The 26526-nt window shown below is 37.9% G+C and overlaps 1 protein-coding gene across 5 annotated transcripts in view; it reads left to right on the plus strand.

The window, feature by feature from the left end:
* Positions 1 to 26526, plus strand: part of TENT4A (terminal nucleotidyltransferase 4A) — a 59954-nt gene that overhangs the window by 25361 nt on the left and 8067 nt on the right. For 2 of the 5 annotated variants that reach the window (XM_027643956.1, XM_027643957.1), the window contains exons 8-11: positions 2202 to 2328; positions 9972 to 10072; positions 10322 to 10494; positions 21829 to 21987. In XM_027643956.1, the coding sequence (XP_027499757.1) occupies positions 2202 to 2328; positions 9972 to 10072; positions 10322 to 10494; positions 21829 to 21987 (560 nt within the window). The remainder of the gene's footprint in view (positions 1 to 2201; positions 2329 to 9971; positions 10073 to 10321; positions 10495 to 21828; positions 21988 to 26526) is intronic. The other 3 variants (XM_027643959.1, XM_027643958.1, XM_027643960.1) reach the window with 2 other exon arrangements.

Below are 26526 nucleotides of genomic sequence, written 5' to 3' on the forward strand. Positions count from 1 at the left end.
TGAGAGCATTTGGGTTACAAGTTTTAGCTGATCAGTCCAGATTGTGAGAAAAAAAGGATGCTCAATTGTGTAAGGCATGATCCTCTAATGAGAGTGATCTCCCAGAGGAAAATCTATTCAGGACAGCAAATGCAAATATGCAATCTTTTGGCTTTATTAATATGCTGCTTTCTTGATTAGGTAGGGCCATCTCTGAGAGTTGACTGGTACAGTTCACAGTAGCTCCAACTGCAGTGTAAATCAGAAGCTCTGCAGACTGTGTAATTGATTAAAACTTGTTTATTCAGACACTTTATGAACTAATTACAGGTGCAGAGTGAGGCAGTCCAGGAACCTAGGCATGAGCCGTTTTGCCTCTGTTCTCAAATCTACTTCAATTGTCACTCAAATACAACTTTGTTAATTTAAACTGAACTGCCTAAGTTTGCTGTAAGTGGATTAGGGAAGGCTTATGATTTCTTTTGCTGGCACAACAGTGCCATTATGTGGCAACTGCTGCTGGACACAAGTGTCCTGCTTCTGAAAAACCTATACTGAATTAATCATTACTTTTCTAGTAGAATTAACATTTTTCTGCTCTGATTTCTTTACCACTGAAATACCTTGATCACTTCTCTCAGCTGCCGTTGGACTAAGTCATTTGTGAAGTCGTCTGTGAAGAATACTACTATGTCTTCTCCTAGATTCACTGCCCTAAGCCCACATGGATCTCTGCTTCTACTTCAGAATAGAGTCCAATAGTAAATAAATCATTTAAAGAGGCTTCTGTAATTTTGAGCCTAGTAGCTGCTGCATACTGCAGCAGTGCGCTCAGAACAAGATACTCAGTTACTTCAGTATTTTTATATACTTCAGGAAGTATTTCTTGTTCAGTTTTTATTTGACCATGTAAATTATTGGAAAAGTTCTGTTTTCCCAAAATGCTCTTGCTCTCAGTCCGTTTTCACTGATTATGCTCTTCTGTTAGAGTGGCATTATGGTTGTAGAACCTTGAAGGATTAAAATGTGTTGTCAAGTAGTCAAGTGAAGGTTGTTTCATTTTTCCCCCTTGGATGACAGATCTCGGCATGTTTGTCTATAATGGCTTGCTGGACAAAACGCTTAGGGGAATGAAAAATTCCTCTGAAGTCTGAATCAGTCCTCCAAAGAATAGATTCTGTCTTTTACCCATCAATTTTCAAAATGCCATTTTTCATTAATTTCTTTTAATTATGGGCCCTGATCTGATTTTCAAGCTTTAAAGAATCATGCTCAGTGGTTTATCCCTCTCCAGTGCTCTCACAGCATTTCACACATCATTTTGAAGGAGGGAAGCTTTCACTGTAAGTTTTCTACCTACTCAAGACCCAGTCTGTATTTTAAGCAATTTGAAGGAAGTTTTATTTGTGTTTCTTAAGTTGAATGCTGACAGTGAACTTTTGGTGTCTGGTACCAAATATATCTACAAAAGCCCCACGTTTCATGCTATTAATAGAAAAAAGTCAAAGGTATCAAATGGGAGACCAATTTTTGTATATTTTCACTGATATAGAAACTGTACCATGTTCTTAGCTTCTGCAGTTCCTCACATGACAGTGGATTTGGAAGGAATTCTGATTTAAATGTTACTCATGCCTAAAGAAGAGCAGTTGAGAGCACCAGTAACTTGATCAAAAAACAATACTGTACAAACTTCTGGAATCCTCTGTGGTAGATTTTGACCAACTGATTTATCCTGTGGAGATAAATAGTTTGTATGAGTTGGTCTATTAATGTCTAGTTTTGATAAGGTTAAGTAGGGGTTGATGTGCATATATCTGACCCAATTGAAGACAATACGACTGCACAAATGTCATTTTAAACTGAATTTGGCCTACAGAAACTCTACTGGTAAGTGAGACATGATGCTTTGAGCTTGGTAGGTTCACACTTGAAAAACAGCTGTAAGAGCTTTAAGCTGATCTCTGTGCTCTGTTTCTTTCAGGTGCTGGTACACAAGTATTTTAAAAGTGGTAAATTGAATGCATAACGTTAAGTGTCATTCCTAAGGTTAACTTCTATTGAGATAGGCACACTTAGTTGTTCCTGATGTGATTAGGATGGGATAAACAGATTGAACAGAATTAGGCTGTGTTGTTAAGGCTTCTGAGCTTTAAGTATGAATAATTTTTTGGTCACTGATATTAAAAAAAGATGATCTGATGACTGTCACATTATTTCAGGAAACGACGTTGGCAGAAGTTCTTACGGTGCCATGCAAGTGAAACAAGTTTTTGATTATGCCTACATTGTTCTTAGCCATGCAGTATCACCACTTGCAAGATCATATCCAAACAGAGATTCTGAGAGGTAATTAGTTCACTTTTTAAATATCCATTTGTCTGTGTAGTCAATTAGGAATGTTTGGGTCTAGATCAATAAAAGGAATAATGTTACTTATTGTTTAAATGTGGCTGTATTGAAATCTGCACAAAAATTTAAGCTGCCCAGGGATATGTGAGTGCAACGCCTCAGTGTGCAGCATTGAAATGAAGAGAATATGATAAAACCCAGGATGAGTCCAATGTGAGATTCTGTTATTGTGGAAGGGAGCCAGAAGATAATTGGTGTTTCCTCAAACATTCTGCCTAAAATATTTCAAGGGAAGGTTTGCTGCTTTAATGTTTGGTGTGATGTATGTCTGTAATATGGCAGAAAGAAACGTGTGTGATCAAATTGCCTGTTTAGACAGAAAATTAGACAACAAGGCTAAGAATTTCCCTAGTTCTTTAATACATGGCCCCATAAGCTGTTTTAAAAGACATGATATGTATTTAAGAATTAAAAGAAGAATTAAAAGTATTATATTAAAAATTTATTAAAAATATTGAAAGAATCAGTTCAGTTTGACCATAATGTCAGGACTGCCATTAAAAGTAGCATACTTGTAGACATGCCATTTTTAATGCAGTTCTTAGTGTCTTTCATAGAAACACTGTACAACCAGTACTTTCTCAGCTCTCACCTTTGCAATTTCTGTTTTTTGAAAGGGGGAGGAGAAAGAAAAAGAAGGCCTGGCAGCCATGTTGCATTTCTATTCATGTGTCTGCTCTAGTATGTGGTATTCTAACTCTCAGTATAAATTTGGGCTAGATCAAAGTATGTCTTCCCTGAGACTTCCATAGAATCCCAATGGCTTTGAGCTCCCCAGCTAATCACAGGGAGGGGTGGGTGTAAAAAGACATGTAAACTGTCTTGATATGGCTACCAACTCTAGTCATGATGTGAACTTCCAACATTAATGTCACTGTTAAAATAGTTTCTCTGTAGTTAGTTTACATCAAAGTGAATGCTGTCTTTCACTGGTGGGTTTAAAACAGGCAATACTTTAATAGTGCCTGTGAATCCTCTAGGTTTTCAGTGGTATTAAATTCACAAAGGTTGAGACTGAACTGTGATGGAGGTACAGAGGGAGTGGTACAGTGTTACCCACTGACATTTGAGACTGCTGTTTTAAGATAAAGGTCTGTCTGTTAAATGTGTATTGCCTGGCAATTCTTGGTACTGAATGAAACTTTGTTCTTACCCAAGTATAGAACAACTTAGGGATTCCTGAAGTTTTGCTTGTGTCTTAGGTCCTGGCCTCCATTAACTTCTCTGTTTCTCTGAAGGATAATGGCATTCTGTTGTGAGGTATCTGTATTTATTTCAGACATCAAAAAGTATATTTGCAGTGCATTTAATAGAAGCTTCAGGTGTCATCAATACGTGCACTTCACATGTACTTGCACTTCTCACTATATTAGGGAAAATGTTTGGATTTTGGCACAACTTCAAACCTGTGAAACAGTCCCAAGCAGCAGTGTTCAGGTGTCGTGTGTCTGACCTGTCTGCGTGTTCTGGGCTGTCTGTGCCAGTGATGTCTGAATTTCAGAACCTGTCATGCCTTTCTGTCAGAGGTGTCACAAGAGGAACAGCATTCAGTAAAGTCCTATATACAAATAGTTCCTCCAGAACCAATCTTGTCAGTGCCAAGGGACCTGTAGGTGGATGACGAGCTGTTTAGTAACAAGTTTTGTTGTGGAATCTCAACAGTCCATGTTTGGAACTGAGGTTCACAGTTAAACCTGATGTGCTTGGGTAATCCGAGTGTGTTTCAGATCCCTCTTCCACCTGTGAGACAGAGTGGTCTATGCTCTGTATCAAGACTTTTCTGGTGGCCTGACCTAAAGCTTAGCCATCCAGGAGCCTTTTAATCTGATAATTTTTTTTCCCTTTTCTAGGCTTGTTGGTGATAGGCTGAACCATAATATAACTATAAACAATGGTTCTCCCTTTAAGACCAATGATGTGATATCCTACTAGAAGGATTGAGACTAAATGAAGAGTACCTGAAAGGATAGAACTTGCACGAGGCTGAACTGCCCAGGCTGACTTGAGTTTATTCAGTTTTGTCCTAATTGGGGCTAACTTTTCCCTAAGTGGAATGACTTGTTCTTGAACTGTCTGATGTGTTTGAATTCATATCAACTCTTTCCAGGGAAGGTTTCAAGGTTTCAATCTACACAATTCAATTGTGTAGATTTCAAATCTTTCTTGATGACTGTTACTGCTCTTTTCCAGGGTCAGCCTAACTCAAATGACCAAATGTCTGAGTTAATTTGAGGCTCTCTAGCCACCTGCTGCTTCTGATATTCCCAGTGGGGAAAAAGAAGTCAACTTTTAGTCCTTTGGCATAGACCTTTCTCTTTGCCATGTTCTGTAGTAACAAGTCCCACAGAATAATAGGGAATAGATTCAAATGACTTGCCACCATTTTCATTCAAGCTTCCAAATACATCTGAGGTGCAGTGGGGGTTGAAAGCTACCTTCTGTCATGGAAAAGCTTTTTGCCAAGTGGAAACAGTAATCAGCTGTAATCCTGAAGTAATTCCTACAACTACAGAAATTACCTTAAAGCTATTTTGTCCCCAGTCAATCTCACCCATCCCCTTTCAAGAACAGCTCAGGAGAGTTTGATAGACAGTTTGGTTGATTTTTATTAGAGCAAACAGCTTCCTGTCATCTTGGAAAAAGGAGTTTCCTGGTAGGAAAATGAAGAGACTGATCCATTTTGAATCTGTACAACTTGTATGCAAGGTAAAGTTTGGTGTTCTACCTTCAGCCAAGATGACTGAAAATCATGATCACTTTCTTAGTATTTAGGGCCACAGACATGAGTCTAGTTTTAAAATATAGTTATGGACAGATTATCTCATGCTTAAGCATTGGTGTTACTAAGCTGTTTGAAGCACATACTATAGTCTTTGCCCATAGCCTGTCTCTACAGAAGAGTGTGTCATTTTAAGTGAGCTAACTTCTTAGTCTGAGGAGTGATGTTTTCACAGAATCATTTAGGTTGGAAAAGACCTCTAAGATCATTGGGTTCAGCCATTAGCCCAGCTACCACTGCATTCACCACTAAACCATGTCCCTCAGTGCCGTATTTACATGGCTTTTAAATACATCCAGGGATGGTAAGTCCATCACTTCCCTGGACAGCCTGTTCCAGTGCTTGATGATCCTTTTGATGAAATTTTTCCTAATATGCAATCTAAACCTCCCCTGGTGCAGCTTGTGGCCATTTCAGCTTGTTCTGTCACTTGTTACCTGGGAGAAGAGACCAAACCCTACCTGGCTGCAACCTGTTTTCAGGTAATTGTAGAGAGTCTCCTTTTCTTGGGGCTGAGCAACCCCAGTTCTTTCAGCTGTTTCTCTTAAGACTTACAGTCCACCTCCTTGATCAGCTTCCTTGCTCTTCTTTGGATACAGTTTCAAGTCTGACCATTTTTCCAATTTTATTCTGTTTCTTGATGAACTGCAGGATATTTGCAGATATTTGGCAAGAAGCTCTTCCTTATTGATTCATTTTCTTTGAAATAGTGGACTATGTGTTACTATCATGTCCATGGCCTCTATATTAAGGTGTAATTTCACATTATACCTTGTCTAGCCTAACTACCTCTGGATTATCTCCCGTCAACTGTGCTTTTCCTTTCTTCTCAGTCCAAATCTTGCCTTGGATCAGTTCTAGCAATCCTGTAGTCAGAAGATGAGTCTGTGGTCTGACTGAGAACAAATATCTCAATGTTTCTGTCATGTCAGGAAGTTGATCCAGCATATGACTGATGATGGACAGATCAGAAGCAAGAAAAGCAGGAGGAGTTCACATTTGGGTCAAGAGCCATTTCACAGCCTTAAATTATGCTAATCTGGATGTGACAAAGATGCGTCCATAGTTAATATGAATGTTCTGCAGATCAGGATGTTGGCTGACACGCTGGTCTGTTGCATAGTCCACATAGGAATGTATGCTCAGACTGCATCTCTAAACAGCTGTGTAGTTATATTTGGGAAGCAGTTGAGGTCATATGAAATGAGGATGTAAGATTTGGTTCTGCTCTCATGTGTTCTTCAGTATAAGTAAGACTTTGGAAGTCTTCTGTAATGATACCAGACATGGTGCAGGTGGATGAGGGAAAGGGACAGTCACGCCAACAGGCTGGTGGTGGTTGAGGGGTTGTCGTTTACAGGTGATAGTCTTCAAAACAACTGTAGTCTGAGCCATATAGAAAGTTATCTTTCCACCTCTGTGCTTGGAAAGTTGTTTGGTCTCTTTTCCAGTTCAACTGATCTAACTGCTGACAGGTCTGTCTGTTAGATTTGAGTTGCCACTGGTTGGCCAAAATAGTTCTGGGAGCTCTGGGAGCTGTCAGAAGGAATGTTAAATTTACCTGCTAGATCTGCTGACACAGAGAGGAGAAATGCGCTGTCTGAAACACCTCTTCCGTTGCTTCGCGTCTTGAATGAATGGTGGTGGTGTCACTAGAATGCTTGCTTTCTCTTAAAGGGTATCAGCAATACCAGCTTCTCCTATGCAGAGTGTTTGTCAGGGTAAAGGTTTGAGGGTGTTCTTTTTAATCCTCATGCTCAAGCCAGATCCTTCAAAGGTGCTCCTTAGTTTGTTTTTAGATTATATTGCACTTTTAATACCCTAGGGATATTTCACTTATTTTGACTGTTCTCTCACAGACTTGATGTTTTTTCATGCTCTGCTACTGACCTCATTCATGTGGAGCTTGGCTGGAGCTTTACCTATTTGGTTTTACTGAATCTGATGTTATCAGTCTGAACCTTTTAAGAGTGATCTTAAGATTGTTTTGCACAGTAGTTGTGCTGTAATGACAGCTAGAAAGTGTCCCTGTGAACTGAGGTCTTGCAGTGTTTAAAAAGAGAAACTTCTAAGTTCTTATTATAAAATAAACTAGACATGTAACTAGCTTATTCCTGATTTTGCTCTGTGATAATATTAAGGGAAAAACCTTAAAGGGGCATCTTTCACAGGAGAGCTGTCTAAGTTTTTTAACCAGTTTTTCCATGTCTTCCATCCAGGCATCTTTGAAGAATCGTGTGTGTCTTGTACATCTATAGAAATTCTGGCCTTATCAAATAAAAAGTCTCTAAAGTGTGAAGTTTTCTTGTAATAAAGGCAGGGCAGATTAATAGGGTTTTTTGTTCCTAAGCACTTTCAGTGGTGAAAACAGATCTAAGCATAACTTTTAAATGCTTATTTAAAAAAATTGTTCTTTGAACCTGTGGATATGCTCAAGTCCCATACATAGGAAATAGTATTCTTTGAGATCAATATCTAGTTTGATCACACTTGCTTCCTCTTTGCTGCTACATTAAGTATGTGGCAGTATAGCCCAGTCACTTTTCAGTTTCTGATGTCTCATAATGAATGTTTTTAATTTTGCTGTACAAGCAATGTAGCATGGATCTCTCTTTCAACTCCTGACCTTATAACTTCGTGAATTTCCTTCTTTCTACAAAAAATGAGAGTTTAGGGGTTTGATCTCTGTGCTCGTTGGAAGGAACTGGTGAGAGAACATATTCCCCAGTTCTCTGTGTGCAATTCTGGCACAATTGTTGTTGTAGCAGTAGTTTTACCCATTATATCTATTCGATAGCAGGCATTTTTGGTGTATCAGTCACCGAGTCTGATAAAAATACCAGCCTTTATTGTTCATTTTCCTTGTTGTATATGAAGTCATGACTCTTGATTTTGCTTCTGGGAAAGTACTCTAAGAAGCTCCCAGCTTGGCAAACTCCTTATCTGTAAGAGCTTGTGTTATTTGGTCCCTTTTCATTTTCTGGTTCTAAGACCACAGCTGGTGGTAGTTGTGAAATTTATAGGTTGTCCTGGAGTAAAGGCTCAACTCTTTCTGAAGGCATTCTCAGGTGCAACTTTTTAACTGCAAGATTTCCTTCCTTATTGTGGTGCTGAAGAGACCCAGCAGGTCTGTGCTTGAGTCCCATGCTGGCATTGCTGTCTTGGGAACTACAGCTTTAGGGCCACAGCTGATTTTTCTGCAGTTTTGGTCATCCCTGTCTTCATTCTGTCTCCTCTTGCTCAACTTCCTTCTTGAGATTGAGAAACTAGAACTGCATTGAGTATTTAAAATGCTGTTACATCATGGGAGTATACATTAACAAAATGTAATCCTGTTTTATTTGTCCTTTTCCTAATGTGTTCTACTTAGCTATTGAACTGTGGTTCCCAAAGAATTACCTATTATAACCCAGATCTCTAACTGCTGAGTAGTGATAATCACACTTTTAATTCTGCATGTGAAATTCAAGATTTTGATTTCCATCATGCATCATTTTATTTACATTACATAAGTAGAATGGTGGATGACATGCATTCTGTCCTGCTGGCCCATCTGCAGCTATTGGACTTGTAACTTAGATGCTGTTATTTGGTTCAGTGTTTCCTTAAAATGCTGGACTGACTTTTTTTAGTACTAACAGTGACATCTCCTTAAAGTTGGAATACTAACATGGAACATGTGGTATTTGGTCTTGCGTGAAATAGTAATCCCTATGACAGCAGGAGAATTAGTGATGCTTTTCAAAGCATTGCTATGAAACGACCTAATAAAGGTATTCTGAGTACATCAAGGCTTTGTATGTCCTGCCTTCCCATTATAGACCTAAACCAAAAAAATCTCCAGTACAGAGAGAATGTACCTTTATGATGTGAAATACAAAATAAACTTTAATGTAACCATTGAAGATATTCAAAACTAAAATTACATTACCTTCTCCAAAGTGATAACTTTCCACAGTCCGTTTCTGTACGATAGTAATTTCTTTGTGGATCTGGAGTGTGGAGCTTATAGTTAGTGTTTCAGCCACTAGTCTCTGATGAAAGGAAAGCTTGAAAATTTAGCTCTCAGACAAGAAGACAGTACCTGCTCAAGAAGTACAATTCAAATGGCTGAATGTTGGGAAAGCATGTTGGGAAAACTCTATTTTGATAATTAGTCACTGTTCAGCAGGACCAGGTAAGCGTTTCCTTTGAGCCTCCTACTGTTACAAATTTTTTAAAATTCTCACTCATTCCAGTCTTGGAGCCAGTCTCTTATTTCCACTACCTCATGATCCATGGTACTTCCTTTATAATTGTGGGGACCTTAACACCTTTTAAGTGGTCTTGTAAATCTGTAAGCAAGGATTAATGAAGGCATCTGTCTCCAGACAGTCAATTACTGTGCTGGGATGTTGGTGTCTTCAGTGCATCCCATACCTGTTGTAATCCAGATTCTGTCGAAATAATTCTGCGTTGTAATACAGATTGGAGAAATGCAAGATCCATAAATTGCTTTTAACAAGTACACTGGTATCAGCATGTACATTCTTGATAATTAAGATGCACTCCATTTAGAAATACAGAGTAAAATTCTTACTTATCAGTGCTTGCATGTTGGAATAGTAGGAGAAAAATAATATACTAATATAAAAACGGTGGTGATTCAGTGGATTAAATTGTGCACTAAAAATATGAAAGTTCAAGAGGATTCTTTGGTTAGGGGTGTCTGACTTTTAGCATAATTTGGTTGCTTGTTACAATGCTTGCAAATATGTAACCAACAGTCTTTGTTTAATACTTAATTGAAAAATTTTTTTAGCACATTAGGTAGAATCATCAAAGTGACCCAAGAAGTGATTGACTACAGGGCCTGGATTAAAAAGAAGTGGGGGAGCAAAATTAATTTATCACCTGAACTTGGTAGGTATAGCAGGAAACCAACTTAAAATTTTTTCTTGAATTTGATGTAATCAAAATACTCATGCCTTGAAATTAATCATTCAGATATGTAGGAAAAAATAAAAGGAACTTGTAACTTTCTAACCCAAGACTAGTTTTCTCTGAGCCTATTTTTCAATTAGCTTGTTAAACTGCAGTTCTTCTTAGACTTCGAGGCCTTTATGTTTGTATTCTGTGCTCTTAAATGATACTTATGTTTTCTCTTAACAGATAATAGGTTGAAAATAAGAGACCAGATAGCTCTCTGCAATGGAGAACAGCAACAGAACAGGGACTCTGAACCACCTTACAATCAACACTTGACTTTGTCATTGGGCAGCACACAACAGTTATCCTCGGGCTCATCTGCGTCTTCTGTATCATCACTCTCTGGCAGTGACATTGTAAGCTTTTTCTTTTAATGGGTTAAACTAATAAGAAGCAGAGTTTATTGTATGCTTCAAAGCCTTGATTGATAGAACAGCACGTAATGTGGTACTGTCCCTAGGCTGCTACAGCAAATCAATAATGTCCTCTGCGCAGAAAAATTACTGAAATCAAATATTTTTTCCATTAAATTTAACAGACCTTATATCCATCCTAAATCTTTGGTACCCTTTGTGGTAGTATTTAGATGTAATGAAATATAACAACCCAATTTAACAGTTGCTAATTAAGTAGAAGAGTAGAAATATGTCTTCGCAAATCCTCCTGTTAAGCAAAATCTTCCACCATCGAATTCTGATCCTTTTTCCACACACCCAAAATTGAACATGAACTTCATATTGTACTGTGAAGGTGAATAACATTCCTTACTATTTTTAGCCAAGCAGTCAGTTCATGTTTTAATGGTAACAGAGCACTCAGGTAAAGTCTTGTCAGCTTCCTTATTTGAAAGTAATTGCCGGGCTTTATTGTAACTTCCTGGAAGAGGAGGCTGCAGTCTCTTGAGGTATGTTCCCAGACTCTTAAGATTCTGTAAGATGGGGGTTTTTTCAGTATAAAGTTAAATCATTGCAGAATTAGGCAGTGCAGATTATAAAGCACAGCATTGCGAGGCGTGAGGTTCTCACTGTAAATCCTACTGAAGCATTCAGTCACAGGTGGAGGCATTGATGGAACAGGATGTAATATGCAGTCAACTACAATAGTGAATAACTGGATGATGCCAAGAGAGGTCCAAATACCTGTTTCTTGACTGTTTCAAAAACTAGTCAAATATGGAATTAAAAGTTGGGAACTGTATTCAATAAAATTTCAATAACTTTTAAGAGACAAGCACCGTCTTTATAGGTTCTGGTTACTTTCTTAAGTTATTTTATACTACTGATTTTTTGGTATTGAATTGTCTTTTCATACCACTTCAGTAAATATGGCAAATGCTTTCGCTGTACCATCTGACCATTGGAAAAAGAACAGCATGATGCTTGCTAGTGATACTGCTAACCATGTTCCTGGTTTAAGGAAGTCAGTAGGCAAGGTTTTGCTGTAATAAATTTTATAAAAAAATGCAAATATTGGCCTAATGTTGTGCACTCCCAACATAATGGGTGGTGAGTGGTTATGAACTCCCCTTAGTCCCGTTTTGCCTGATAGAAGGTGGAACTTCATTGCCTGATGCCAGACAAATTAACAAAAAGTGAAAAGGAAACACTCAACAAGACAGACCTGAAATCTGCTTGAGCATCCACAAAGTAAAAGGAAATGCTACCTTTTTTAACAAAATAAAAGACATTATATCCTTTTCCTTGTGACAGTCTCTAGTTTAAGGCCTGGTCATATATTGGCATTGTGTCCTTAATAGACCAATAGCATGTTATCTTAATTTGGAATGGAATGGCATGTTTCTGGCAAATAACTGATGAGTTCATCCTACTCATACTTGGGCATTTGAGGAGGAGCAAGTTCTGGTTGAGCAGTCCTGAGCTGCACCTAATTGAGGAGGAGAAGCCTATTCTGCTGTAGTGAGGCAATCTGTGCCATGATCTGGCATAATGCTATGCCCAGGTTGCAGCAGAGGAACCTCTAGCATGTGTGACAACCTTGTATTTGTGCCAAAACTTCTGGTGCAGAACAAATAGGTATGAGCTTTGGTATCAACTTCAGGAGAAGGGAATATGAATATGATGCATCTCATCACTTTAGAGTTATATGTAGTGTTTCCTCTGATCTTGTGGAAGGGTTGTTCTTCAGGAAGGATTCTGTATTTATTTAAAGTTAAATCACCTAAACTTCTCTGATACTGAAAGACTGAAAGCAAGGTGCAGATTACAAAGAAAATGTAGGAGACAAGGAGACCTGAGAGTGACAATTTGCTGATCTGTTCCCAATTATTAAATTTTACTTTAATAGCAAGATATTCATCCCTATGTCATTATAAAATTTAAAGTCTACATTAAGACACTGTTTCTGGAGGTGTATTTTGCATGACTGCAGAATATCTTTTGCTATTTTTCAGCTGTAAGATACTAACTGTTAAATTGGAGGGACTAGATAGTGTATTTGCTTTTCCATTTGGTTTTCCATTTACTGCTGAAGTCTCACTGGTAATAGTGATCAGCTGGATCTGGACCTTTTTGGGGAAAAAGGCTTGGAAACTTGTGATATTAGTTGATCATATTGCCCATCTGCATCCATCCATGCTAGCAGAAAAGGAGTTGTGTTCTGAAGTCATCACATGACTGTACACCGGCAGTAAGTCTCGAGACCTTGCATATATTTGTCAACATGCCCTGGAAGCAATACTGGCAGTATGTATTGAGTGTGCAGGAGTTATCAAAGCAGTGCAGTATTGCTCATAGAGAGATCCTAGAATATTTATTAAGCCCTTTGGTTTAATAGTTGGTTGTAATATAGCATGCTGTGTGGTTTTTAAACAGATTTGTTTTCTTGAAGTTCTCACAGCAGCACAGGTTTTGCCTTATAATGTTCTAATTGATTCAGCAGCTGAATAGACAAGGCTTCTGGTGTCTTGGACTTATGGACCCTTCAGATACAGCAATGGTTATGGATTTATTCCAGCAGCAGGAGAACAGATCTCGGAGTAGAATAAGGAACAGGTTTTTCTGGAGACTGGATTGGCATAAACCAGAGCTAGCATTTAGAAGTCAACCTTTCAACATCTGTGTACACTCTGAAAAATGGATGTGTAGGGATATGAGAGCTTACACTTACTACCCTGAGTTCTTTGCGTTTCTGCTACTCCTTTCCTTCCTTCAGGGACTATGGCAACCTTTTGAAGATGAGAACTTGTGTACTTAGGAACAAGAGAAATACCTTATTCAAGGACAGCCTTCTCTTTCCCTGTATATTTTAGATTTATGTGCTTTTTCTCAGCACACTACCTGAAATTCAGGAAGAATTTTCACATCTAGAACTAGCTTGCTACACAGCCTAGTGTGCACATCTAATGAGACCAAATCATAATCTGAACAAAAAGTATAATTTTATGGATTTTCCAAGGCAGCAAAACTATTTACAAAGTGCCTTATGCTAGCACTATCTGGCTGATGAAATTCTAGTTGTGCTGTCTTTCATGTGTCCTAGTCAATTGCAAAATCTTGGTCACAAAAAACAGCTTTTCAAAGGACCATTAAATTTAGGATCAAAAACCTCATGGAAAAGAAACCTGTTTTCTGATACCGTTGTTATTACTAATGAGAGAGCTGTTCGGTTTATGTGGTTGTCTTACTGTACATGTCAATGCATCCTCGCTCACCAGTACTTCTAATGTAGCTCTTTACAAAATACTGAATGTTAAAATTCCTGGCTTGTTACCTCAGCTCTATGAAGAATGTAAATATTAGTGATAAGGAGCAAACTGAGGAACACATGAGAAAAACAAGGACTCTGATCACCAAAACTTCTTAAACTGTTCATACATTTTTCTGGATTCTGTTTATTATCATACTGATCTATGTGGTAAATCTTTTCTCAGTGAAGCCTTCTGCTCTGCAGGTATTTAAAATACCCTGTGCTGCCCTGACAAAAAGGCAGTGTATGTTCTTTATTTATTCTTGCAAACAGGTAAGTTGTAAAATACTATGCATTCCCATGTGATACAACAAATGTGTAATTGAATAATGGAAGATGCTTTATAAATGACTTTACCATCAAGGACAGTGCAAAGTGTTTGAGTGTTTGCTCTGTGGAAGCAAGAGTTAAACTGTTCCGTAACAGAAAACAAACCTCTGGCATTAGGAAATCTCCCCTTCATACTCAGTTTAGGTGAGTGTTATGAGAATGTGAAACCAAGTGAAAAGAAGGATGTTTGCCCCCAGCTCTCTACTTGTTCTGGCTAGTTGCAGATGTCAGTCTCACAGCCTAATCAGTGACCAAATTCCTCATGAAAATGCGAGGTTTTGTTTCCTTCTGGACCTATGCTCTGTAACTGGTGACCTGGATTTCTTGCTGCTTGAGCATTGTAGAAAAATGCTTTCTATTAGGTCTGTTAGGTCAGGAAGTCGTAGAGTAGTGCTGGAGAATATCTACTGCCTGATGAACAGTCTCTGCAAGTGAAAAATAATCCTAGGTGTGTCTTATTTTGGTCTGTTTTGATTCCTAGTGCTAAGTATGCTCTGAAGTTTTGATGCTGTTATGCCAAATTAAGCTTAAACATTTTATGTGACAGTGATACCTGCATATCAGTAACAGATGTCGTGGCTAATAGGAAAATTTAAATCTCTTTTCCCTTACCCAGTGGATATATAATCTCATATCCAGTGCAGCACAGAATCTCCAAGTTGTCTGTTAAAAGTTTGTATCTAACAAATTTCATGCACTTTATCTCATTATTTGTGGTGATAATGTTGTGTGGGCTTGTATGACAATGATTTTGTGAAGAGTTCTGAGTTCTCAAGATTATGTAGCAGTGCCAAGGTAGTTGAAGTTTCAGTGAACAAGGTACCCCTGTAGTCTAGCTTTGAGGATGGCACAGAGGCAAGCTCTTTTTAAACTTTTAGCATTTACAGTATCTCCTTTCAGACTGTTCTTGAAATTTTACCTGTAAACCTTGCAGGTCAGTGTTCATAAAAACCAATTGTCAGAATGTCAGTGCTTGATTTCCCCACCCTTCTGCCCCATCAGCTAATGAATGCGCTGAGCAGTACCTTCAGTGTTCTGGGAATGTGTCTTTTCACTGTATCAAGTACTGTGTATTCTGAGAGTAATATATAAATATGACTGATAAGACTAAGACTCATTATTCTTCCAGTTCTGCTGAATGCTTACAAGATCCACACTAATTTTGGAACTCCTACTTGCTTTGCAGTAATTATGGCTTTGTACTTGAACTCAACATTCTTAATGAAGTTATCACCACCTCACTTTCTTTCTTATTAGCTGAAGACCATGAATTTCAGCTTATTAGCTGGAGCCATTGTAATTGCGTAGTCACAGAGAGAAGTGATAGAATATATGACTTATCTTGTCCAGATAAATGTTGCACTTTTTTTAAAGTTAAGTTTGCAGGTGTAAGGTATATGCTTATCTACAGTAAAGGGACAGACACTTCAGAATATGTAACAGCTCTTCTTGTAGTCTTGTTAAATCTGTCTTAATGACTGATTAATTTGCAGGGTTGCAGTTGAAATTTTTTGTGTAAGGAGAGGGAGCAGAAGGGGGTGGCAAGGCCAATCCTTAGTCTGAGAGCAAGAGCTACACAGATTTTCTCCTTTTCTCCTACTTGCCTGAATAATCTCATGTCCTAATCAAAGTAGCAATTCAAATGTGTGTTGATAGTTGATCATCTTTATTATTAAGCAGATTTTTGTCTTGCTCTTCTCCCCTTCCTGAACAAATAGAGACAAGTTCTTTAAAAGGGAGGCCTCTTGATGGTTAGTGTAAGTGCTGACTTGCAGCCAGCTGGTCTCCACATGAAGCAGTGGGCAACCGTGAGTGTACAGGCACTGACAACCTGATGTTACTGGGAAAAAACATTTGATTGACATTTGATTTGAGGAATTTAGGAGTTTAAGCCCCATATTGTTTAAAACTCCACTCTTTTTGCCTACTATTACTGTGCAGATTATGATTGGTTTCTGTGAACTAAAGGGGAAGAAATTTTTTTTCCAGTGCTTCTTTTGCTTATTTTCCTCTTTCACCATATAGCCCCACATTTGTTTTTGTGTTTTTTAACCTATATCTCTGACCATGTGCTGTTCTATACTGTCTCCTGCTCTTCATCGGTTCTGTGCTTCCTATCAGTTTCTTGAGCAGTCTTTTATCCATATCCACTTGAAATAAATTTCTGCAAAGCTGCAGGAGGCACAACATTGAATATAAAATTCCAAAGTAATTTTATTTAATAGCAAGTTATTCTAAGCAGCAGAGGGTACAGAAGGAATTTTTATGTCAGCAAGTAAAACGCTATTTTACTGCTGTGATGTCAGTGAAGTAAGGAGAAAAGCACATAATTTTGGAAGTGTCAAATTCGGACTAGTTTCTGATGCCATAGGCTAGTTGCAGTCTTGACATAACATTCCCTCCCATGAAAAAACCCCACAGAGGTACCTAAGCCATTTTAGGATGGAAGAAAACCTAAATTTAGTATTTAGAATCTAGAATGATGTATGTTCAGCATAATGAGTCCTGTAATTTAGTGCATAACTTGAAAATCAAACTTGAAATATTGCTATATTGTTAACAATACAGACCAGATGAAAGCCCGTGAAATGAAAGTACTGGGATAACAAAGGATATTTAAAATTACACACTTCTGTGATCTTTTTTGTTTAAGATGACTTACCCTAAGTACACTGAGTATTGATAAAACATGGAATAAGCTCACAATAAGGCCCAGCAGGATATAATGAGGTGAGGTTAAAGGGAAACTGTGCTTGTATTTAATCTTGGTAGATACTAATTAGATTACATTTTTAGTTGTTGTTCTGTCAAATGAACACTAATGCTTTTGGAGGCTACATATTTTTCAGTTTGCTTGTGTATCCTATATCTCTTCTTTCACCTTTCCCCTTCTGTAATCAAGATGACCAAGATATTTTCCTTTTGCAATGAAAGGCAGAAAAATCAACCGATTTCATCTTAACTTGAGACATTTGTATTGTTTATAGGCTGGCCAGTGGAAATGGTGCAACTGTAATGATTCAAGTTATCTACCTTGAGACCTGTAGAAGTAGAAATGTTGTTCATCTCAATTCTACTTTATTTACACCATAGCTGAAGTTGTGGCTCCACCTACCAAGAAACAGCACAGGATGTGGAAGACATGAGATGAGGGTGGGGGGTGATCATAAGAACACCTTGGAAGCATGGTGGTTTATCAAGCAGAGTTAAGTACGCTGGGGCTAAAACCATTCAGTTGAGAGCATTCATTCAAGTTCTGCTTTTGCACATGGCTCCAAAGTATGAAATTTTGAAGTCCTCTGGTGTTGCTTTATGTTCAAAGGAGTGTAGTTTTACACTTTTACTAAGCCAGTTGAGTAGTTAGATGTACTTGCTACTAGCTGCTCCTGATTTTCTGCACTTTTCTGCACCTAATCCTGTGGTGAGCTGATTCAGAAGATGAAGCTAATAAGGGGATTACTGTTTCTGTGGTTCACCTCTGTGTATTGGCTCATAATCATGCCAGATGATAATGCAGGTATAATGGAGAAGGCTAGAATGAGAAAAGAGGCAAAAGGAGTAAGACTGGCAGCAGTTACTGTTAAATCACTGTAATTGTAAGAAAGGAGAGAAGCATATGAAAAACCCTGTGTAGTGTAAAGTATTAACTATAAACACCAATTTTCTCACAGTTTTCAGTTCTTTGAAAGCACAGAAATTTTTGAAGTGGTCATTGTTCTCTCACAGCTTTCAGGTTATGAATGTTATGGGAAAGAGAAGAAATATTGCTTAATTAGTGGAAGAAGTTTTGAGAATGGAAACAATAAGAATCTTTTTGCCAAGACCTCTGTAGTGCATTCTTGGAAAGAGGAGCGTAAAAACCCAGATCTATCACATTAGCAGGAAACTTACATTCTATTGTTGAAGTTTTTATTTCTGAATACTGACTTCTAGGATAGCCTCTTTTACCACTGGGCCAAAACTTAAACACATGATTAATTGATCTTAGGCCACTCCAGCTTTTAAAAAAGCCTACTGCCTTGGAAATTGAAGGCTTTAAAATGGTAGCTATTGTTTGTTAAGAAGTTTCAACTTACTACATCATGAAACAAAGCAGATGGCACAACTTTTCATCATACATTTAGACTGATGTAAAGGAAACTTGTGAGTATAATTGGCATATGAAATTCATGGAAACTGAACTGTTGTCTTGTTGGATGGTTGTACTAATACACATTACCTTGTATCTTAAGCCTTGGGTTAAGAGAATTGAAATAAGCTCTTATGGCCAGACCTAGTTAGTAAGAAGCTTTTGGCAAGTAAATATTCTCTTGCTGTTGAGGTCCCGGGATGTTTCATAATGGGAGATGCATTTTGCAGAACAGAAGAAGGATTTTTTTTTTTTTTTTTTTTTTGTTCTCTTTGTATGTCAGGAAGTCTCGATTGTAAGACTGCTTCAGTTCTTCATCTTTCATATGACTGCAGTGTTTCACTGTTTCTGTCTATGCAGATGCATTACTATGATCAGTAATGCTTGAGTTTCCATACTTCAGTCTTTCCAACATTAAAGTAAATTACAGTCCTCGGTAATCAAGGCTGTGAATAGTAGAAATCTTCCTTCCAGGTACTACATTCTTACTCAGAAAGTTGAAACTGATTTAAAGAATATATTTTGAAATGGAAATTTCCCAGTAGGATAAACCTGTACCTGCATCTCTTTAGAAGATATTTGCCACATTCAAGAGATCAGGAACTTACCTTGGCTCTTAGTGCAGTCATTTTAGCTTTATCTCTAGATTATTTGCTAAAATCGAGGGGTCTTACCCCTTTATTTTACATGTATCTTTATATAATGTGACCTCTGTGGCCCTTACTTTAGTAATGGTCAGAGCTTTTCTCTTCCAACATGTACCTAAAGTGTCGAGAGTATGTATTTACTTGTATGTCTTCTGAAGTTCCATTATTCTTCAAGTTTGCACATTATACTTAAGAATCTGGTCCAGAAGATCAAGAAAGACTTAATCCCTCAGTGTAGGCAGTGCTTATGGAAAATCAGATTTGTTCACATTGGGCTCAGTTTTCTGATCACTGAGGTTAACTTTTCTGTTTAATTAAGAAGGGTAATGCTGCTCTTCACAAAAGAGTTTAGATGCTGTTGAGAAGTTAGGATATCAACTCCATACATTAATCCTATTAGCAGTCCAAAATCGCCTCAGGAGAGAGATACAATCGGCTTGTATGAGATGTGTATCAGTAAATAACATTGAAACAGAAGAACATAGCTGTTACAGAATTAACATAAAGCAACACAAGGTTCCTTGTGGTGAAATTTGTCTAATCTTAATTAAATGATATGACTCTCTTTTCTCTTCCATCTACTGCTCCTTCCTGACTGGAGTTAACGTTTTGTTGCACAAGAGCCCCTTAGAAATCTCATAAATGACAAGTGTCACATCTGGGTTGGGTATGTCGGCCTTCAGGGCTGTATCCAAGCAGAAGAGAGAGTTCTTTGAGTGGAGACAGTAAAATTGTTCTTTGGTCAGGTTTGCGAAGGTTGGATTGCAGAAGATAATGCATTGGTTTGGATAGACAGTAAGATCCCTTTTTCCATCCCATCTGCTAGTTCATAGTTACTTGTGAGCATGCTTAGAACTCTGTTCAAACATGACTACCCTTTCATTATTTATGTCTCTTTTTATAAACTTTTTATTAATTCCATGACCAACAGTGTCCAAAGAAACTTCATCGCTGTGGAGACCTTAGCCTGTTCTTGTGGCTGATACTGTAGGATTGGGCAAAGGAGAAAAATGCCATCTAATCCAGGCATGTACATATAACCAAGCTTAATTTTTTGGTCAGTGATACAGCATATAGTTTCCCATTATGATGAACATATTTATTAAACAGTGAACATCTGATCTCATAAATAAGACTTAATGTTTCGCACATAGTCTTGTTACCAGTATGATCTGTCTCCAGTGAATTCATGATGCAGTTATCTGAAACTGCTTCACAAAGGCTTACTGTAACTTTCACCACTAGTTGAACTAGCAGGAGAGCAGCTCCTTTCTTTCTAGAACTTCTTTTTTAGTAAGCACAACTTTGTATGGACCAATAAAAGACTGATTGTTCTAACAGTTGGGTTTTATTGATGACTGTTTGTACTGGGAGTATTCACTTCTGCTGGGATGCAAATTTTGCTTTGTAGTAGTTCATTTCTTAGGCTACTCAGTATTCACAACTGTCTGTCTCTCTTAAATGATCTTCTTCGTCCCCAGGAAAAGCTTTAAAATATTTTCTTGTTTCTGCTCTTGAACAACCTATTCTCTAACTGAAGAATCTAATTTAGAAAACAAGGCCATGTGAGGGCAAGTAGTAGTGCTGGAGATCTATTTAAATATGTGAAGAGTCTTTGCTTCCAGGCAATTAATCTTTAGAGAAAGAGCAACAGAATATTTCAGTAATTATTTTAACAGTAAAAATCTGTGATGATGTGAGCCAGTAATGTCTTTTAATATGGTAACTCCTAAACTACTAATTGGCCAAGCCCCATCTCTCCCTATACTTTGAGCCAGATGACTGGGAATGGAAAAAACACTAGTGGTTTGGGATAAAAGTAGGTTTTTCCATAGTTTTTAAGTTCAGAATGCTTTGGAGTTAAGAATATGGTAAAAAGCAGCAATAAAATGTAGGGAAAGCTACTTTTGCCATTATGTTATAGCTGAAAAATAAGTTTTGCGAGATCTGTGTTCAAAGTTATTTCAAAAGGCTGTAGCTTGCTTTCCAACTTCCTCAACCTACAAAATAATTGGTCACTTAAGACCTGAGGGTGTTTTCAGACTTCAGTAATTCCTATAAACCCCTAAATCTGTGCTCGCGTCTTTGCTTGTTATCTATTAAGTGCTCCAGCCATACTGTGTTTTAACATCACCTGTATGTCTGATTTTGACGCATCTGAAATTGCTGGTGATCAGGCTGGAAGGAGAAGAAGGAATAGTAATCAGTCATACCAGTTCCATTACAGTATCTTTTCTGTAACCCTGCATCCATCTTGCATCCCCTGAAGAATTATCAGATTTCAAATGGGAAGTGAGGGGAACAGAACTCCTCATGAGCAGTGGAGTGCATGACTGGTGAACGTAACTGAGTCTTAACTGGCAGACCGTCTCCTTGTTTCTTGGTAGGTGGAGCCCTAACTTTGCTGTTGCTGGGTAGAATGGGAGAAGACTGTAACAATTACAGTGAGTAACTTAGAAATAAGTACAATCCAGAACATTGTTCAGAGGACTGAACTGTCATGACACCTAAAATTCTAGGCCTTCTGTAGCTTAGTGTTGCTGTTCTTGTTCTGGTTTTTTTCCCAGCCTTATTTCCCCTCTTTTAATTTGAATTTGGTAGAGATATAACTTTGGCTTTCGATTGGGCTGACTTGAACCTGTGATTACCATAGACCTATTGACATTGTCTCCTTAATATAGGTTCAATTAAACTTTTGCTAGATGTGTAAAATAAACACTGTGCTGGCTTGTATTTTACTTTTTTACCATTGAAAAAAATAATGATATTTTACAGTATTCACATGAGTTGATATTTAGGTGCATTTTCACATGCATAGTCTGTATATACTGTACTTTCTGTAAAGTTGCTTTTCTTTTCCCCTTTTTCTCTGCCAAAAGGAATCAGATACACCACCTTGCACAGCTCCTAATGTTTACCAGTTCAGTCTTCAAGCACCGACTCAGCTTATGGCCAGTTTACCACCCGCATTGCCTATGCCAAGTGGTAAACCCCAATCTGCACCTACGGGAACCTTGATAATGGCCGCCAGTAACCAGGTATGAGCCAACTAAACAGAGCAACTCTTTCCTGAGAAAGGGATCAAATCAGAAGGGTAGATCATTTGTGCTGTGCTGTCAGTCTAAAAACCTCTGAAGATAACCTTCATATAGCCTGTGCTAAGCTTCGTGTAACTGTAGAAGTACTTAGCTGCCATATCAGAAGTGGGGGGAGAAGAGTGGGTGGGAAAGGGTTCAGTGTTTGAGTTGCATCTCTGCGTGTAAGAGCCCTTCCACAACACAGACACATAGGAGTAAGTTACAGAGCGAGTGTCAGGTGTCTTGACCCTTGAAGTTGTATTTGAGAGTCCTGGTGCCCAGCTAGTGGGATATTTGCAGATCTTTAGGCTGTTTGAGTTCCTGTTCTTCGATTAGAAACTTCATGTAGGTGGTATAGCTGTAAGCTTGTTTTTGAATCCAGAGAAAAGTACTGACATTTCCAGGCTTGTTTGGTTGTCTTGATTTTGAATTATTAGATCTGGTTACACTTGTAACTTTCTGTAATATGTTTTAAAGATAGAGAACAGAAAATTAATTATGGACAAGTCTACAAAAATTTTTACCAAAAAATAAAATGTGCGCATAAATGTGCTGAGAGGTGAATGTATTTTGGCTAATATAGCCATTATAGTACAAGGGAAAGAAAAATCATTAGTTTGTTTTTTTCTTTTTTTTTAAATAGCCTTAATGCTGCTTATTATCTGCCAGAAAACATTCCTCCAGTCTTGATTATTAAAACTATTAATATACCTCACATGAAATTTAATGTAAATCGTAGGTTGTTGTAGGTTGCCTATGATAACAAAATAGCAAGCTGATTTCTTTGAAACCTAGTTTTGGTCAGGTTCTTACAATGTTTTCCTTCTTTTCTGAGTCCTTCTATCAGAGTTCTTGAGAATCTAGGGCCAGGATATTTTCAACTTAATGACCTTGCCTTTTTTATTTGATTCATCACTTATTTATCTTCATGGACTTTCAGTGGGACATGTCCATGTCTCTGTTCCTGGGGAGCCCAGACCTGGGCCCAGCACTCCATGTGTGGCCTCACCTGTGCTGAGTAGAGGGCAAATGATCACCTCCCTTAACCTGCCTTTGGTTTTAATTGAAGTGATTACACAGATTCCTCCCCTCCTTCCTCCTTTCCCTGCTTTCCCCTACTGCTCAGTCTTACTTAGGCAAAACCAGCTTATCTGCACAGGAAATGTTCTGTTAGTGAGAAGCTAATAAAACAATATTCTGCTATTCTAGTGTCTGCAACTGAGTATTCACTTGTTAGTGTACAGTCTGAAACTTTTGACTTTTTTTTTAGAATAAAACTGGAGAGCTATTTTAAGTTAAACTTCATCTAAAATACAGACTTAGTCTAGATTATTTTCCTTAACAACTCTGCTTTTCTGAAGAGGTACTCTGGAGTTGAGCTTCAAAATTATAAAAAATAAAATCCAATTTGGAGGCATGCGGTTGTTAGTACAAAACAAGTTGGCATTCAGAGTGTTTGCCAGTTGTGAAGAGGCGACGTCTTGTATGAATTTTGGATCTCTGTTGGAATTTTGAATCTTGGAAAACAACTGCTTTGTAGCACTTTTTCTGGCTTTATGCTACTTGGCTGTCCTTTCCAATGATTAACTGTTCTTTTAGTAGTTTATATAGTACTTATGTGTTTAAAAGTGGGAATTCTTCTGTGGCTTTTGCTTGACAAAGATGTGCCCTTGAGAATCACATTAAATCAGAAGAATTTCTTGCTATCTACAGTTCAGAAATCGGATGATGATTTCTTGCCTTGAATTCACCAAAAACTTGTATTTTGTGAAGGAGAAATGTACTTTTTTGATAAAGATTATGACTGAGTCAGAAGTGGGAAACGAAGCCCTTCTACCCAGAATACTGCAAATGTCTTCTTTTCACCTGTATCTTCTGGACCATGACTGTTCTAGATTAGGTTGATGGCTTTCCTTTTGCAGTTAATAAAACCTAAGACCATGCTAGTTTATGACTTTTAATGGGCACATTCTACTTGCTCAGAGGACTACTGATGGATCTGAACACGTACAAGCCTTTTTTCTTAACAGCAAGTGTTCTTTCATATTCAAAAAGTTTTGAAAGGGATTCATTTGTCTACATGGTGTATTCAACTTTTTCCCTGGCAACCTCCTCCACCTCAGTTCTGCTTGGAAAGCTGTACCTAGATGTTGAGCGCAACCCTCAAAAGCAGGAGGTGCCAATGTCAAGAGCAGTGAATGTATTTTGAACAAATTACAGCCTTCTAGGCAAGTCTGCTGCTGTTAAAGCTTCCTAATATTTTCTTTTTTTGAAACAATCTTGGTGTGATTACCAATTCTGTTTACATACTGCATAATTAATTGGAGAATTTCCAGATAGTTCAGGGATTGATTAAGCTCCTGGCACAGGAGCTTTTCAGGATCATCATCCATCATTTTTCGAAGGTAATCATTCTTCTACTCTGCTGAAAAGCAGCTTGAAATGTCACTTGGGAGAGCAGAACAGTTTATGAAGCAGTGCTGCGCAATGGAAATATGCAGAAAAACAGATGGAGGGGCAGAAATTGCTCGGTATCTTCCCATGGAGAGGAGAGGACTACTTTCCCTGTTGTTACTTTGAGATCAAGTAAGTTCAATTCATGCTGGATTGCTGGATGCTAGGTCAACAATGAAGGCAGAAGAAACTTCCTTTTTCTTAGGTCTGAAGAACTCTTTCATTTCATTTTTAAGATGATTCTTTTTTTCCCCAAAGGGTTCTCTTTTGATTCCAAAGTATCTAAAGCCAGTAAACACCAGTCCCCCTGCTGTATTGACTGGCTTCTAGTGTGTCTAAGACCCTTTAGATGATTAGTGTCTGGGAATGTGTTCATTGCAAATTTCATAGCAGCGTGCACTGGCTCGGTTGGGAAGCACGGGAAACAACTAGGAAATGAAACCTTAATGTCAGTGCTGAAATACCACAGTCAAAACTTATAAAAGGACTTGCAGGAGTAGTTTGTTTTTCAGATTCTTTTGTGTTTTGCCACATAAGGCCAGACACTTAAACTTATAAACTGCTTGTTTATATTGCTTTACAGGCACTTCTCTGGCTAAAATACTTTTGCTTCAGAGTTTGTCTTTATCCGGAACAATTGTTAATGATGTTACTAGTAGTCACTAGTAGTGCTGATCCTGCTAGTATCTCTGAAATGATTACTGAAAAGTTAGCAGCATTGAAAACAAAATTGGTCAGGGACTTGAGTCAAAAATGTATTTCTTTTAGATGAGTGCAAGCAGTTAAGTGTAGTTCACCTGGATGAAAGAAAGGTTTGTAAAGACATGTTTTAATTCATGTCAATGCTGAACTCTACCAAATGTTTCTGAGAAGGCAGGTATCATCAACTAGCCAGATGTACAAATATGCTGAATTCCCTTAGTATAATGTGATACTTCAGAGTTTTTAGTATGTTAGCTTCAATTTAAAAAAGACCTGATTTGTTCAATGGCATTTTTAAGCTGTTTAGGTACTGAAAGTTTTGTCAGTCAATCAGATGACATTTTTCTTGTTTTTTATCTAGAACACACTCATTCAGGGTGGAATAATTTTTCAGTGTCCCTGCATTTTCATAAGAGGGGGTATACTACTGTTTACTTTGGAAACTGTTTTGATTCTAAACATCAGACTGCTATCTTCTGTGTGTGACAGAATGTTGTTTGATTCTTGATTTAATACATGCAAAACTAGGAGAAGTGGATGATGTTTTATTTCCTTTCCTAAAGAAAGGAGAAAAGGAAAAACTGCATCTGAGTTTGAGGTTGTTCAGCTGAAAACAGTACTCAAGATATTTTTCATCTTAGGTTGTGCTATATTTATATGGACGGTCTTTAAGTGGTGTTATCTTTCCATGTATGGAAACTGACTTATCCAGACCCTGGATAACCTAATCTGACTCTGCTTACAACCAGAATGTTGAATTAAATGAGCTCCAGAGGTCTCCATATAAATATCCAGTGTAGAAGGTTATAGGACTGTGTGGAAATCTTTGGCCACCTTGGTGGTTGCTTCCTGAGTGCTTTTTGAGTTGCAGGAAAGACAAAGTCTAAATAGTAGTTTCTTAGAAACATAAACTCACCATAAATGACAGACTTACTGAAACGTAGAAGTCATACCTTCTTTTTATTTGTGTAGTACTCCTTTATCTTCCAATGTCATTGTAATCAAATTTTTACTCCTGAACTGAGATTGATTTGAATAATCGCATACGCACTTTGTCTGCACAGTTTCTTACATGTACTGTATTGATATCAGCTCATTATCTGGAAAGTGGTTTGCTCACTGTGATACTTCTTTATTTGGAACAAAAAAGTTGAGTAGTCTCAGTGAGGTAAGATTTTTCTTTAAGGTCTGAAATTGTCTGCTATGTGCTAAAAAAGCTATTATCTCTTGTTCTCCTTAATGACAAGTATGCAGGTAACACTTCGTGGCCCATGTCACAACATCAGCAAAGTTGCAGTTTGAGTTCTGTCTTCTGGTAGCATTGTTTTCACTCTCGCCCCTCAC

Source organism: Corapipo altera, unplaced genomic scaffold (assembly GCF_003945725.1).
Source record: "Corapipo altera isolate COAL_440 unplaced genomic scaffold, ASM394572v1 24b, whole genome shotgun sequence".
NCBI classification, from domain to species: domain Eukaryota; kingdom Metazoa; phylum Chordata; class Aves; order Passeriformes; family Pipridae; genus Corapipo; species Corapipo altera.